Source organism: Vipera ursinii, assembly GCF_947247035.1.
Source record: "Vipera ursinii genome assembly, chromosome: 9".
Lineage (NCBI taxonomy): Eukaryota > Metazoa > Chordata > Lepidosauria > Squamata > Viperidae > Vipera > Vipera ursinii.
The window spans coordinates 24,388,810-24,404,951 of NC_139523.1; the positions used below are offsets into that span (position 1 = coordinate 24,388,810).

General features: G+C 47.9%; 2 protein-coding genes across 4 annotated transcripts; one reads left to right on the forward strand and one right to left on the reverse strand.

Annotated features, from left to right (window-relative positions):
- Positions 1–8,869: 8,869 nt before the first annotated feature.
- Positions 8,870–12,770, forward strand: POLR2I (RNA polymerase II subunit I). 2 transcript variants are annotated; one of them, XM_083369991.1, is made up of 6 exons: positions 8,870–8,980; positions 9,151–9,205; positions 9,861–9,934; positions 10,869–10,943; positions 11,693–11,744; positions 12,589–12,770. In XM_083369991.1, the coding sequence occupies exons 1-6, from the start codon at positions 8,922–8,924 to the stop codon at positions 12,649–12,651; spliced, it is 378 nt and encodes a 125-aa protein (XP_083226117.1). In that variant the 5' UTR covers positions 8,870–8,921; the 3' UTR covers positions 12,652–12,770. The 2 variants fall into 2 exon arrangements, with proteins under 2 accessions (XP_083226117.1, XP_083226118.1); XM_083369992.1 differs by having other exon boundaries at positions 11,693–11,774; positions 12,589–12,723.
- On the reverse strand, positions 12,707–15,746 carry OVOL3 (ovo like zinc finger 3). Of its 2 annotated transcripts, none has more exons than XM_083369990.1 (4): positions 15,159–15,746; positions 14,368–14,504; positions 13,660–13,822; positions 12,707–13,125 (listed from the first exon to the last, which is right to left on the reverse strand). In XM_083369990.1, the coding sequence occupies exons 1-4, from the start codon at positions 15,259–15,261 to the stop codon at positions 12,770–12,772; spliced, it is 759 nt and encodes a 252-aa protein (XP_083226116.1). In that variant the 5' UTR covers positions 15,262–15,746; the 3' UTR covers positions 12,707–12,769. The 2 variants fall into 2 exon arrangements, with proteins under 2 accessions (XP_083226116.1, XP_083226115.1); XM_083369989.1 differs by having other exon boundaries at positions 13,660–13,843.
- Positions 15,747–16,142: the final 396 nt, after the last annotated feature.

Here is a 16,142-nt window from a genome sequence, read left to right on the forward strand (position 1 = left end):
ACTAGATTTTTTGTTATGGTGAGACATTAGATCCTCAAATGAGAAAATAAATCTGTGTGGCCCTTTTTAATTCTAGATGTGGCCATTGAAACCCTAAGTAGATTTCTTGCCTGGCTTAATTTAGGCATGATGTTGGTTCTTAGAACCAGAAAACATCTCACTGGCCCTTTTTAATGGTAGGTGTGCCGGTGATTTATAATAGATTTTATAGTTTTCTGCCTGGTGTAAATTTAGCCGTGGCAATGGTTCCTAGAACCAGGAAAAAAACCTCAACGGCCCTTTTTTAATGCTAGGTCTGTCCGTTGATCTATAGAAGATATTGTAGTTTTTGAGTCTCTGAGGTTCAGGGGAGGAAGAATGGCACACCTGCTGCGAAAGATTCCTCAAAACAGGGAAGGCTAGCTGGGCACAGCAGAGGAAGAAACAAAAGCAAAAGAAGAAAGAAGAGAGCATGAAAATGTCTCCAGCTCAAGCCCTGTTAGCCTCCGGCTGTGATGTGGCCTCCTACGCTGTGAGGTAAGTTTAGCCGAGTCTCGTATTCTTCAAAGTTTTGCGATATGGAGGGAGGTGGATGGTCTTCCACTACTTGATGGCCCTTCCTAGGTAAGTGACACCTGCAACTGAGGGAATAGTAATCACTGTGTACTGTGCATTCTTAGGAGTAAAACTCCAATGGCAACTGAAGTAATGTTAAGTTTTTTTATGTCAAAGACATGTACTCTACACCACCTTAGAAGACAGAAGACTGAGTCATCAGCCTGCATCGTCGATGGGAGGAGGAGGAATGAAACGCAAGAATGAATATGATCTCCATCAAGAATGCCCACAACTGACCTTTAGATGATAGGTTTTATACCATTCTTGCCTGCTGTAAATTTAGCCATGGCAATGGTTATTAGAACCAAAAAAACATCCTCAATGGCCCTTTTTAATCCTAGGCCCGGCTGTTGATGGATTATAGATTCTATAGTTTTCTGCCTGGCGTAAATTTAGCCATGGCGATGGTTCTTAGAACCAGGAAAAAAACCTCTTTGGCCCTTTTAAATGACCAGTGTGGCCAGTGCTTGGTAATAGATTTTATAGTTTTCTGCCTGGCGTAAATTTAGCCCTGGCAATGGTTCTTAGAATCAGAAAGTAAACCTTAATGGCCCTTTTAAATGACCAGTGTGGCCAGTGCTTGGTAATAGATTTTATAGTTTTCTGCCTGGCGTAAATTAAATCCTGGCAATGGTTCTTAGAACCAGAAAGCAAACCTCAATGGCCCTTTTTAATCCTAGGCGTGGCTGTTGATGGGTTATAGATTTTATAATTTTCTGCCTGGCGTAAGTTTAGCCATGGCGATGGTTCTTAGAACCAGGGAAAAAACCTCTTTGGCCCTTTTAAATGACCAGTGTGATCAGTGCTTGGTAATAGATTTTATAGTTTTGTGCCTGGCATAAATTTAGCCCTGGCAATGGTTCTTAGAACCAGAAAGCAAACCTGAATGGCTCTTTTTAATCCAAGTTGTGTCTGTTGATCTAAAGAAGATATTGTCATTTTTTGAGCCTTTGAGGTTGAGGGGAGGAACAATGGCACACCTGCTGCCAAAGATTCCTCAAAACAGGGAAGGCTAGCTGGACACAGCAGAGGAAGAAACAAAAGCAAAAGAAGAAAGAAGAGAGCATGAAAATGTCTCCAGCTCAAGCCCTGTTAGCCTCCGGCTGTGATGTGGCCTCCTACACTGTGAGGTAAGTTTAGCCGAGTCTCGTATTCTTCAAAGTTTTGCGATATGGAGGGAGGTGGATGGTCTTCCACTACTTGATGGTCCCTTTTGCCTAGATAAGTAAGTATAACACCTGTCTCTGAGGTTATAGTAAGCAGTGTTTACTGTGCATTCTTAGGAGTAAAACTCCAGTGGCAGCTGAAGTAACATTGATTTTTTATCTCAAAGGCATGAATCCAAGCTGACCTGTAGACGAAGAAGAAGACATCAACAGTAAGACAGATGGTTTAATTCTTAGAAACGAAAGTAAACGTGATGATGGTATTTATTGCAATGAAGAAAGGAGACTATGTAGTGCTCACAGTTCAAATGAGGTGTCCTTGGTGCTCTCTGAGCTTGGTGGTTTTCTTGTAGACGTTTCATTAGCAAACTAGGGAACATCGTCAGTGCTAGTAGAAGGGAGTCTGGTTTGCTGTCAGTTTATGTTTGGCTTCTTTCAGTGTTGTTGAAAATAGTCTTGGTGGTTCTTTGTTGCACTATACGTTGTTAGCTTCTTTGACCGTTCCTTGATTGCGGTATAGTTTTCTTGCCATGGCGATGGTTTTTAGAACCCGAAATAAAACCTCAACGGCCCTTTTTAATGTTAGCTGTGGCTGTTGATCTATAAGAGAGGTTAGGGTTTTCTAGCTTTGCAGACTGAGCGGAGGAAGAATTGCACACCTGCTGCCAAAGGTTCCTCGAAAGAGACAAGACTTGCTGGGCACGACTGAAGAAGAAATAAAAGCAAAAGAAGAAAGAAGAGAGCATGAAAATGTCTCCAGCTCAAGACCTGTTAGCCTTTGGCTGTGATGTGGCCTCCTACGCTGTGAGGTAAGTTTAGGCGAGTCTCGTATTCTTTAAACTTTTAGGATATGGAAGGAGGTGGATGGTCTTCCACTACTTGATGGTCCCTTATGCCTAGATAAGTAAGTATAGCACCTGTGTCTGAGGTAATAGTAAGCAGTGGGTACTGTGCATGCTTAGGAGTAAAACTCCAATGGCAACTGAAGTAATGTTAGGGGTTTTTTTATCTCAAAGACATGTACTCTGCACCACCTTAGAAGACAGAAGACTGAGTCATCAGCCTGCATCATCGATGGAAGAAGGAGGAATGGAATGCAAGAATGAGTATGATCTCCATCAAGAATGCTACTTCACCAGGTTAATCACAACTTTTTTTTTTTTTAATCCCATTTATATCCCGCCCTTCTCCGAAGACTCAGGGTGGCTTACAATCTAAGAAGCACAAATGAATGTGCTTAGCAATAGCCTTCATTCTATGTATATGCCTGCTTATTAGGGCTTTCGCCCCCCCCCCCCAAGCGGCATTATCACAAAGTCAGCTTATTGCCCCCAACAATCTGGGTCCTCATTTTACCTACCTCGGAAGGATGGAAGGCTGAGTCAACCTTGAGCCTGGTGGGACTCAAACCTGCACTAATTGCAGGCAGCTGGTGTTACTTAAGGAGGCATTAGCCCACTGCTCCACCAAGGCTCCTCCAACTGACCTTTAGATCATAGGTTTTATACTATTCTTGTCTGCTGTAAATTTAGCCATGGCATTGGTTATTAGAACCAAAAAACAACATCAATGGCCTTTTTTCATCCTAGGCGTGGCTGTTGATGGATTATAGATTTTATAGTTTTCTGCCTGGCGTAAATTTAGCCGTGGCAATGGTTCCTAGAACCAGGAAAAAAACCTCAATGGCCCTTTTTTAATGCTAGGTCTGTCCGTTGATCTATAGAAGATATTGTAGTTTTTGAGTCTTTGAGGTTCAGGGGAGGAACAATGGCACACCTGCTGCCAAAGATTCCTCTAAAGAGGGAAGGCTAGCTGGGCACAGCAGAGGAAAAAATTAAACCAAAGGAAGAAAGAAGAGAGCATGAAAGTGTCTCCAGCTCAAGCCCTGTTATCCTTCGGCTGTGAGGTAAGTTTAGGCGAGTCTCATATTCTTCAAAGTTTTGGGATATGGAAGGAGGTGGATGGTCTTCCACTACTTGATGTTCCCTCCTAGGTAAGTAACAGCTGAAATTGAGGTAGTAATAAGCAGTGTGTACTGTGCATTGTTAGGAGTAAATGTCCAATGGCAGCTGAAGTAATGTTACTTTTTTTTATCTCAAAGGCTTGTACTCTGTACACCTTAGAAGACAGAAGAGTGAGTCATCACCCTGCAGAGTCGATGGAAGAAGGAGGAATGGAACGCAAGAATGAATATGATATCCATCAAGAAAGCTCACAACTGACTTTTAGAAGAATCGCTGAAACTATAAGAGACTTTTGGTTCTAAGAGATCTGGTGGCTACTGACATTATTTCTGAGGGCATGATGGTGGGAGGGAAGCGATCCAAAAGGATTCCCTTCCAGTTTGAGACTCAGCTGGAGATCCTCAGGGACTGGGAGAGGCTTCCAACCGGGGGCTGTTGACTCCTCCAGTGTGGTTCGCCCTGGCTGCTCACTCAGGGACCAAAAGGGTCTCCCTCCCAGTGTGAGTCCCACAGAGTGTCTGCTCAGGGACCGAATGAGCCTGGGAGCCGACTGGCCGCCCTCTCATTCAGGGTGAGCATCCCAGAGTGCTAACTCAGGGACTGAAAGACCCCCCTCAGGAGTGGAATGGGATGCTTATCCACGGACCCATGGCCATGCCTCCTTCGCCCCCTGCCATTCACCTCAGCCCATTTACAGGAAACTTTCCTCCACTGCTGCCCTCCCCCAGGCAGCCACCACCACCAATGGGCCCCTGGCCCTCTGCCCTTTGGCCCACCAATTCAACTGACACTCTTTATCCCGAGCCGTTGGCTGCAGGGATAAATAGTCTCCAGCCAATCGGGCGGCAGGCTGAAGCTGTGGTGCTGCGGGGGCAGTGTGCAGTGGGGGATTGCGGGCACCTCAAGGGGGCTTCCCAAAGACACACTGGCTCGCAACTCAAACGAAAGTGGGGAGAAGGAACAAGGCTGGTCCCGGGGGGCGGCGGCAGGCTGGGGGTGCACACAGGTGAACAGCAAGGCCAGCATAGCTGCTGCAACTGCGACTGTCTTGGGAGGGAAGTGGGGCAATGTGCAAGGGCTGGGTGGCTGTAACTGCACCCGCTTGGGAGAGAAGCGCGGGCAATGTGCAAGGGCTGGATGGCTGGAACTGCGACTGTCTTGGGAGGGAAGCGCGGGCAATGTGCAAGGGCTGGGTGGCTGGAACTGTAACCATCTTGGGAGGGAAGTGGGGCAATGTGCAAGGGTTGGGAGGCTGGAACTTCGACCGTCTTGGGAGGGAAGTGGGGCAATGTGCAAGGGCTGGGAGGCTGGAACTGCGACCGTCTTGGGAGGGAAGTGGGGCAATGTGCAAGGGCTGGGAGGCTGGAACTGCGACCGTCTTTGGAGGGAAGTGGGGCAATGTGCAAGGACTGGGTGGCTGGAACTGCAACCGTTTTGGGAGGGAAGTGGTGCAATGTGCAAGGACTGGGAGGCTGGAACTGCGACCATCTTGGGAGGGAAGTGGGGCAATGTGCAAGGGCTGGGAGGCTGGAACTGCGACCGTCTTGGGAGGGAAGTGGGGCAATGTGCAAGGGCTGGGGGGCTGGAACTGCAACCGTCTTGGGAGGGAAGTGGGGCAATGTGCAAGGGCTGGGGTGCTACTAGAACTGCGACCGTCTTGGGAGGGAAGTGGGGCAATGTGCAAGGGCTGGGGGGCTACTGGAACTGCGACCGTCTTGGGAGGGAAGTGGGACAATGTGCAAGGGCTGGGGGGCTACTGGAACTGCGACCGTCTTGGGAGGGAAGCACGGGGAAAAGCCACACTGGCCTTGTTGTTTGCCTGTGTGCGCCCCCAGCCCGCTGTCACCCCCGTCACCCTCTCCTCCCCTCTTTTGTTTCAGTTGCGAGCCAATGTGTCTTTATGAAACCCCCTGAAGACGCCCGCCACTCTGTCCCTGGTCCCCCCAACACACTCTTGCCTGACTGTCCCCCCCAATGTCCCCAGCGGCTGTGACCCCTTCCAACACTCCCCCTGCCTCTGGTCCTGGCGAGTGAGCTGCATGGCCCCAAAACCTGGGGAGCAGCCTCAGCCCACAGGCCCTGCGATTCCCCATCGCACGCTGCCCCCGCAGCACCGTGGCTTTGGCCTGCTGCCCGATTGGCTAGGGGCTACTTATCCCTGCAGCCAACGGCTCGGGACAAAGAGTGTCGGTTGAATTGGCGGGCCAAAGGGCAGAGGGCCAGGGGCCCATTGGTGGTGGTGGCTGGCTGGGGGAGGGCAGCGGTGGAGGAAAGCTTCCTGTAAATGGGCTGAGGTGAGTGGCAGGGGGCGAAGAAGGCATGGCCACGGGTCCGTGGATAAGCATCCCATTCCGCTCCAGAGGGGCGTCTTTCAGTCCCTGAGTTAGCACTCTGGGACGCTCACCCTGAATGAGAAGGTGGCCAGTCGGCTCCCAGATTCGTTCGGTCCCTGAGCAGACACTCTGTGGGACTCACACTGGGCGGGAGACCATTTTGGTCCCTGAGTGAGCAGCCAGGGCAAACCACACTGGAGGAGTCAACAGCCCCCGGTTGGAAGCCTCTCCCAGTCCCTGAGGATCCCCAGCTGAGTCTCAAACTGGAAGGGAATCCTTTTGGATCGCTTCCCTCCCACTATCATGCCCTCAGAAATAATGTCAGTAGCAGCCCGATCTCTTAGAACCAAAAGTAAATCTGTTGTCGAACTTTGTTATGAGGTATTGCCTTCTCTATAAATTAATAACTAGATTTTTTCCTATGGTGTGACATTAGGTCCTCAAACTGGAAAATAAATCTGTGTGGCCCTTTTTAATTCTAGATGTGGCCATTGAAACCCTAAGTCGATTTCTTGCCTGGCTTAATTTAGGCATGATGTTGGTTCTTAGAACCAGAAAACATCTCACTGGCCTTTTTTAATGGTAGGTGTGCCGGTGATTTATAATAGATTTTATAGTTTTCTGTGGGGTGTAAATTTAGCCATGGCAATGGTTCTTAGAACCAGAAAGAAAACCTCAATGGCCCTTTTTAATCCTAGGTGTGGCTGTTGATCGATGATAGATTTTATAGTTTTCTGCCTGGCGTAAATTTAGCTGTGGCAATGGTTCTTAGAACCAGAAAGCACACCTCAATGGCCCTTTTAAATGACCAGTGTGTGGCCAGTGATTCATAAAAGATTTCTATTTTTCCGCCTGGAAATAATTTTATCCTTGGCTGTTGTTTAAAATGTGTAAGTAAAATATTGTGACACACAATATGTGGCTGTCACCTCAATAATTTTGATTTCTTCTGTCACACACATTTTTTGTTTCTGAAATATCTCTAAATGGGATTCAGACTTGGTAACATTCTGTTTGACATGTATTTTTGTAATAAAGCTGAGTTTTACTCCTGATTTACTGTTGTTAAGTAGTTGTAATGCTTATGGTACACAAGATATTTTATCTTTTGTCTGTTTTTATGTATCCTTTATGTATCTGTTCTTATCAGCATCTCTTCACCAAGAGATAACTGTTGTGATATTCATGTATTTCAACACTGAAGTTGCGTTTTCTTTCTTCTGAGAGAAATCTTTTGATGACAACTGTTGTTTCTTTTACAGCTCACCTTTTTATCAAAAATGTCATTTTAAATTAGTGAACTATTTAACCCATCATGGTATTGTATCATTGCTTTTGTAACTTTCATCATGGTATTGTATCATTACTTTTGTAACTTTTACAATGATTAAAATGTGACTTTTTAACCTTAAAATATTGGATATTTTTATGTACTTTATTTTTAGGACTGTTTTATGTTTTGAATTGTACAAACTGTTGCAGCTGGGTTATGCTTAGAAGATGTGATGCTTGTGTTAAACAATAAAGTGTTTGGAACTACTTTCAACTATATTTGTAATCCTGCAGTGAGGAGCTTGGACCTGTTGGGCACCTTGTGCTTCTGGTCTTCGCTAAAGTCACCGGGGATCATCTTTTGTAAGGATTTGGGGTTTTGGTGTATTCAGAAATTATTTTTTCACTTTTCATAAAATTATTTTTGATTTCTCTTTATATCTCTCTATCCAGTAACCTTTTCTGCTGTACCTTAGGAAAAAGATGCCATGGATTTATCTGGCCACAGGAGGTCAGCAGTCCCTGTTTCTATTCTATTCTATATTCTATTCTATTCTTATTTGTTATTCTATTGTATTCTTGTTTGTTATTCTATTCTATTCTATTCTATTCTATTCTATTCTATTCTATTCTATTATTCTATTCCATTCCATTCCATTCTTCCTGAAGGAACACCATGTCCCCCATCTTCTTCAGACAGTCTGCTCATCAGCAGATCTCCCAGACCAGCGTTTCTCAAACTTTGCCACTTGGAGAGGTGACGGATTTCAACTCCCAGAATTTCCCAGCCAACTCTGAGTCCTTCTTCCTCCTCTTCTCCTTCCACTTTGCCCAGCATTATAGGTCTCCAAGGGAGATATAATAATAATAATAATAATAATAATAATAATAATAATAATAATAATAATAATTATTATTATTATTATTATTATTATTATTATTATTATTATTATTATTATTATTATTATTATTATTATTTAATAAATAAATAATTTGGAAGGGACCTTGGAGGTCATCTAGTCTAACCCCCTGCTCAGGCAGGAAACCCTATACCATTTCAGGCAAATAGCTGTCCAGTCTCTTCTTAAAAACTTCCAGTGTTAGAGCATTCACAGCTTCTGGAGGCAGGTTGTTCCACTGGTTAATTTTTCTAACTGTCAGGAAGTTTCTCCTTAGTTCCAGGTTGCTTCTCTCCTTGACTAGTTTCCATCCGTTGCTTCTTGTCCTGCTCTTCAGCTCCTACAGCCGCCTCCTCTCCTCCCGCCTTGCCCAGCTTTATGGGTCTTTCAAGGGAGATAGGTTTTTCCATTGCCAATGACGACCTCCACCTTGGGCACTTCGTGAATGACGTCACGCGGACGGGACGTCCAGAGATGATGTCAACGAGCTGAGAACATAACTGTCCTGGTGACGTCATCCCTCCGGATCCCGCCTGTCTCGCCTCCTTCTGAGCCGTTCGTCTTCGGAGAATCACGACCCTCGAGGTCTCCCGTAGTCGAAGCGGTGCCGTACCTCGAGTCTAGACTGCGCAGGCGTGTTCGCCGTAGGCGCGTGCGCAGAGGTGCCGGAGACCGCTCGGCGCGGTTGCCATGGAGTCGGAAGGGGCCTACGAGCCGGGCTTCGTGGGAATCCGCTTCTGCCAGGAATGGTGAGCGGGCGGAGGGTGGGGAAGGGCCCGGACTCGTCAGCATGGGAGCGGTAGTCCGCCCCAGTTTCTCCGCGAGCCGTTGAACCGTATCTCCCATCCTCCCCTCCCCGTCGCGCTATCCGGGCCTGTTTTTAGAAAAGCCTCACTGTCTTTTGCTCCCTCTCGCCCAGCAACAACATGCTGTACCCGAAGGAGGACAAGGAGAACCGGATCCTGCTCTACGCGGTAAGTGGGAGGGGGCCTGCACGGGAGGATTTGATCTCCCAGTATGCTCCGCTCTGTGGGGGCACGTGCTGGCTCGCTGGGGGATTCTGGGAGCTCAGAATTTTCAGTGCCAAGGTTGAGAGGCCCTCAGAAACGGAAGGGGCTGGATGTGTTAGAAGCCATTGGAAGGGCAAGGCGAGATGGAAATCCAGTTTCCCTGAAAACCTGGGATGGGCCTGAAAATTGGGTGTCTCAGCCCCTCTAGCCCCAGTCTGAGACACTTTGCCTGGACCCCTTTCTCAAACCTGGCCACTTTTAGGTTCCCAGTATTCCCCAGCCAGAATTCCAATGAATCTGAAGATCGGTGAACTGTAACTCCCAGAATTCCCCAGGCTGGCTGGGGAATTCTGGGAGTCAATGTCCAGACATCTGAAAATGGCCCATATTGAGAAATGCTATTCTGGACCTTAAAGCAGGCTGGTGCGTGGGCTCCTGCCCTCCTGCTGCAGAGCGTGGGAGTCTGACTTACTCATTTCTCCATGGAAGTGTTTGGACCCAAGGCCTCCAAAGTGCCATCAACCCTGCCTGGCCCTCCGTCCCAGACACTTTGTGGGGAGGGGGACATCCAGGTCTTACCTTTTCCCCCTACTCTCTTCCTCCTCCTTTCTCTCTCCAGTGCCGGAACTGCGACTACCAGCAGGAAGCTGACAACAGCTGCATCTATGTCAACAAGATCACCCACGAAGTGGAGTAAGTCCCTGAGGACCACGAAAAAAGATGGCTCACTTGGGGGCAAGTTTGGGGAGGAGCCCCTCCCTGCCACCTCAAATTGAGGGGGACTGGTGGGCTACCCCCATAGGCTTTGGTCTAGTCTTGTAAGTGGTGAGACTGGGCCTTACCCAGCTTGCTGGGCGTTATCCTCAAAACCTTTTGCGGCTTAACACTGGGACTGTTTCTGCCCAGTTGTTGGTACTCCTGCTATATGATCGGGTACAGAGGGCATGTGGTGGGTACCCTCATCTAAGAAGTGTGGGTTGGCAAGGCCTGGAAGGAGACCCTTACCTATGGTGGCACCCGCCCTTTGGAGCATCTTCCTCTGAGATTGGCTTTGTGGTTGAGCCTGGGACCTTGCTGGTGGGCAAGAGCCCGTTTCTGATTGCATGGGCGATGGATTAAGTTGTGCCTGGCTGCTATGTGTTTTTATATTTATTTTATAGTACAGGTACTTTTAAACTTAGAACCATTCCTTTAGTGGTTCTAAAAGTACTGAAAAAAGTGACTGTTTTTCACATTTATGACCGTTGCAGCATCTGCACAGTCACATGATCAAAATTCAGATCCTTGGCAACTGGCTCCTATTTATGACAGTATGACAGTTGCAGTGTCCTGATGTCACGTGATCCCCTTTTGCGACCTTCTGACAAGCAAAGTCAATGGGGAAGCCAGATTCACTTAACAACCGTGTGACTCACTTAAAAACTGCGGAGATTCACTTAAGTACTATGGCAAGGGAAGTCGTAAAATGGGGCAAATTTCACTTAACAGCTGCCTTCTTAGCAGTAGAAATTTTGGGCTGAACTGTGGCTGTAAGTTGGGAACTGATTGTATTTGCTATTCTTGGATTGATTTTGTTGTGAACCAAACCACCCAGGTTAAATAAATAAATCTAACCTTTTGTTTTTAGCGAATTAACACAGATCATCGCTGATGTCTCTCAGGATCCCACTTTGCCCCGGACTGAGGATCACCCCTGTCAGAAGTGAGTACTTGTTGCTTTAGCTTAAATAACCAGGCTGGCTGGGGAATTCTGGGAAATGAAACCCACACTTCTTAAAGTTGCCAAGATCGAGAAACACTGTTCTAAAACTTGAAAGTGAGCAGAATTTGGACGCTTTCAAGGAGATTTTATCCTTATTTTGTATCCCAATCTTTTGGGCCCCAGGGACTGGTTACATGGAGAGACGTTTTTCTGTGGACTGGAGGGTGTGTGGTTTTGTGTGCTGCCTGCATCCTGTGGATGGGTCTTTCCTTGTTTGTGCAGACTGGTTGCTGGAATGTCGTGGACCGGTACTGGTCCACGGACCGGGAGTTGGGGATCCCTATTCTAAAGAGATGGTGGGAAGGAGCCAGGCTAAGGGGCCACGACCCTGTCTTGTCTCTCTGCCCGAGCCTCAAAAAAAAAAGAAAAGAAAAGAAAAAAAAGCTTTGCAACCAGCACAAAGGACCAAATTTGGAGTGTGGTTAAAAATCTCTGGCAGAAAAAAAATCAGATTTGGAAATAGGCTGGACTCTGGAGAAGAGAGGCCAGCAGAAATAGGTGGGGCTGGAGAGTAAGTTATAATGCAGTTCAGTCCCCAGCCCTCCTGGCCAGGAGACCCACTGCAGTGGGTTGTAGCCTGCCTGAGTTGTCTGTGCATGTGCACTTAGTAAAGTGGCTGGAAAGAATTCTGCCAGCCACATTGTGCACAATTTCTCTTACCATGTTTGATGCCTGGCTTTGCCTTCCAGGTGTGGCCACAAAGAAGCCGTCTTTTTCCAGTCTCACAGCGCGAGGGCTGAGGTGAGGAAATGGCTTTGGAACGTGGGGTAGGTGAGTGGTTAGGTAGATCACCTTAGGGTGACATCCCTCTGAAATGCCCTGAGGGATGATAGGCCTTTGCTGCCCAAAGGTGGCTTGTAGTCACAAGCCTGGATGTCTTTGGAGCCCAGCATGGCCTGCCCAGGAGTCTGACTGTGTTTCCAGTTGATATTATAGGAGTGAAAAGCGTTCAGCCTGGGCTCTGAACAGAGATGTTTATTTGTTTCCTTGCTTTTATCATCTTTACAAATAGCTCAAGCTGGCAAACATATCCCATACACCTTCCTCCTATTTCCCCCACAAGAAGAATCCCGTGAGGTGGGTTGCGCCCGAGAGAAAGAGGGACTGGCCCGATCACCCAGCCAGCTTTCATGGGGGACTAGAACTCCCAACTTCCTGATGATTGGCCCAGGGTCACCCAACTGGCTTTCATGCCTAAAGCAGGACTAGAGCTTACTGTCTTCTGGTGATTTGTCCAAAGTCAGCCAGCCAGCTTTCACACTAAGGTGAGACTAGAACTCACCTGGTGCCTTAACCTGTAGACCAAACTTTCCAGGTTTTGGGAATGCAGATTTTCAGGTTTTGCTAATGAGGCCCTTCCTGGGGGTTTCAGCTTCAACCTCCCCCTCTGGGACCCTTGTGGGTGAAAGGGCTGAACCCCAACTCGTCTAGAGAACACCAGGTCAGAAAGAGTTGATTTAGGAGCCCGCTGGAGATCTGGAGAGGCCCTTTGCTTCTCTGCTTTCCCAAGGGACCGTCTGCCAGAAGTGACGGCTGGAATCACAAAATCATGTCTGCCTTTCCCCCCCCCCCGTTTCTTTCCCAGGATGCCATGCGCCTCTACTATGTCTGCACAGCCCCCCACTGTGGTCACCGTTGGACAGAATGAAACCCTGCCAGGCCTCTTCCTGTCTCCCGGCCACAGATGACTTCCCCCCTGCGATTCTCCGCTATTTATCCGTTCAGCTTGTCTGAATTGTCCTTTGCTCTAATAAATGATTTATTTTTTACAGAAGACTCCAGCCTCGTGCGTGGGGGGCCTCAGCAGAGTGATATTGTTTCTGATTTAGGCTTCTGTCTCGGCAGAAGGTGCAACTGACCCCGAAAACCAGCTGCCCCCGGTTTGGGGAAGTTGTTGTCTCCCAGGGAGGCACGGGCGGAGGCCCCTGGCAGGTGTGCCTGTGGTATCCGTCGCTGGTGCTGCAGGTGAAGCCGCACCCCTCGCAGACAAAGAGTTTGGCCCGGCGCTCCCGGTAGCCGTAGGTCTGGGGGAGGCGGTGGATCTTCCTCAGGTGCGACTCCAGAGAGCAGCGCTGTGTGAAGCCCTTGTCGCCGCAGAGGCAGCAGCGGTATGGGCGGATGCCTGCAGGCAGCCAGACAGGGAGTTGGCAAAGGTCCTCGACTTGACCGTTCGTTTACTGACCGTTCAAAATTATAACGGCACTGAAGAAAGGGGCTTATGACTCGCTTTTACAACCGATAACAGCCTTCCCCAAAGTCGCATGGTCCAAATTTGGGCCTTTGGCAACCGGCGTGGATTTCTGACGGTTGAAGTGTCGTAAGGTCACATGATTGCCATTTACGACCTTCCCCACCAACTTCCGACAAGCAAAGTGAATGACCACTTAACTGCAGTGATTCGCTTAACAACGATAGTCAAAAAAAGTTGTGAAGTCAGGCACAGCTCACTTAACAACGGCCTTGCTTAGCAATGGAAATTGTGCTCCCGGTTGTGGATCGGCCACAATCCTAAGGGTGAGCCCCAGTTACGAACCACTTTTTCTAGTGCCCCTGTAACTTGGGACGATGGCTAAATGAACGGTTGTAAGTTGAGGACTTGCTGTAGCAGAGATGAATCCCTTTCCCTCCCTGCTTCCCCTTGCCTGCCGGCCCTCACCTGTGTGCGTCCTCAGGTGCCTCTTGAGGTCAAAGCTGTCGTTGAAGCCTTTGCTGCAGTAGCTGCACGGGTGCTTCTTGACAGGGCTGTGGCTCTTGCGGTGGCGGTTCAGCATGCGCTGCAGCGGGAAGCGTTTGCTGCAGACGGAGCACTGGAAGTCTGCCTGGGTGGGGAGACCCCTGCCCTGAGGGAGGAAGGGGGGAATGAATAGTGGAAGGAAGGAAGGAATAATGAAGGGAGGGAGGGAGGTAGTGTGGTAGATGGGGGGACAACCTCCCCCTCCCTCTCCAAATATCCCCCCATCTACCAAAAGAATTCTGGGCAACCAGGATAAAAAGATAATGTAATTACCAAAATCAATTTGGGAAAGGGGAAAAGAAGGCAAAATCAAACGCAGGCAGTCTCAAGACTCTCAGCCTTGGTTATGAAGATTAATAATAATAATAATAATTTTATTTATATACCGCCATTCTCTCGAAGGACTCAGGGCGGTGAACAGGGCAAATGTATAAAAATACAAAAATACAAAAGTTAAAAGGAATTAAACATAATGCCCAAGGTAAAAACAGTAAATACAAATATTAAGAACAATAAAAACCCAACCCATCCCCCCATCAGGCCAAGCCGGCTTGTTCAGAATGCTGAGGTCCCGAATCCAGTTTTCCTGGGGGAGTGTGTGTGGGGGGGTTATCCCAAACTGCCCCTTACCTGGTTGCACGGAGGCGGCTTCTCCGCGGCAGGGGGGTGCGAATAGAGCGGGCTTTGGGGAAGGCGGCGGGCATCTCCTCCGTCCCACTTGCTGCTGATGCTGAGCAGTGCGGGGTTGGCGAGGGCAACTCTGGTCTCTTCAGAGATCAAGACAAGCAACAAGGATACTATTTTTAGTGACTTTTGCAAGTACAGGAAGTGCTGAAATGACCACAGGTCGTTTAGTGACCGAAGTTACAATGGCGCCGAAAAAAGTGGCTTAGGACTGTTTATCGGTTACAATCTTTGCGGCATCCCCGTGATCATGTGATCAGAATTTGGATGCTTGACAACTGCTTCATATTTCTGACGGTTGCTGTGATCCCCTTCTGCAACCTTCTGACAAGCAAAATCAATGGGGGAAGCTAGCCAGGCTTAACAACCATGTCACTCACTTATCAACTGCAGTGATTCACTTAACAAATGCAGCAAGGAAGCTCGTAAAATGGGGCGCAACACACTGAAAAAATGTCTGACTTGGTGGAACCTTTGGGCTCCGTTGTGGTGGTAAGTCAAGGACTACCTGTGGGGGACTCGGCCATCTCCAGGAATATGCTAGGAAGAGAGAGATGGAAACCTGACAGCCAGAGAGTGGGATCACTTTGTCTCTTGTGCCTCTCCCTCTCTCCCGTGGCAGTTCTTTCCCATCTGGGCGCCCTCCAGATGTGGGAGTCCCTCATTCCCGTGATCCCCAGCCAACATGACCATAATAGTCACTGCCCGGAAAGATGCCATTCAAGAGCTTCACCTACCTGGGACGTATAAATCTCCCCTGAGCTGGTCAGAGAGTTCACCCCAGTTCCGTCTTCTTAGCTGTGCCGAGTTACGACGTTTTATCAGAAAGGACTTCGGCATGGCTGCTCAGATGCCAGGTTTGGGTTTCCCAGGATCAACGTTCAGAGGGACCAACACATTGAACACGGTGGTGATGACCAACAATGGAAGGTCCTCAAAGTAGACACTTCATGTCCAAGAAGAAAATATCTTTTATGGTGTTCACCCCCGTTCCTAGAGTTTCTTCCATATCAACTTATTCTTGTAAAAGAGTTGGAAGGGACCTTGGAGGTCTTCTAGTCCAACCCCCACACTTAGCAAGTCTACAATTTGAACTTGTTTCCCAATAAAAGTCTGACCTATAATTTCAAACAATTTGAAGAGCCAGGATTATCAATACACCCTAAAAAAATTAAAAATGCAAACCGTTGCTTCTTTCTTTCCAAACCATGGGCCCCAATTCCTGCCTCTAACCCCCACCCCAGCTCCCGGCAAGAATAGGAAGGTCACTTCCGAAGTGACCACATCGATTGTCTATCATCCAGCAAAGTGCAAAATCTCAACACCATTCCAATGAACTGGAATGATTCTGTGGGTGGGCTATTTAAAAGAGCAACTCTAGATATCCCGACAATTTGCATCTAAATTGGGGGTGGGGGATCATCCCATTGCCTCTCTTTTGCATATTGGCTGCTTCTAATTTACAGATCTACAACTGCTTGCATTCAATCTATGCAAATCTTGCAATTTAACTCTGGAGAGCAGAGTTAAGGTCAGTTATCCATCTCTGGTTACCACCAGGATGAGAAAAACATCTTCAAAAGCAGCAACAGAATCTGAACATGAGAAGACCAGCTAAGCCTTCCACCACCTGCAGCACAACAATCCGGTGAGGTAGGGTAGGCTGGACAAGGAAAAACCTCAAACAGAATATTTGATCATATTACAGAAAAAATGTGACT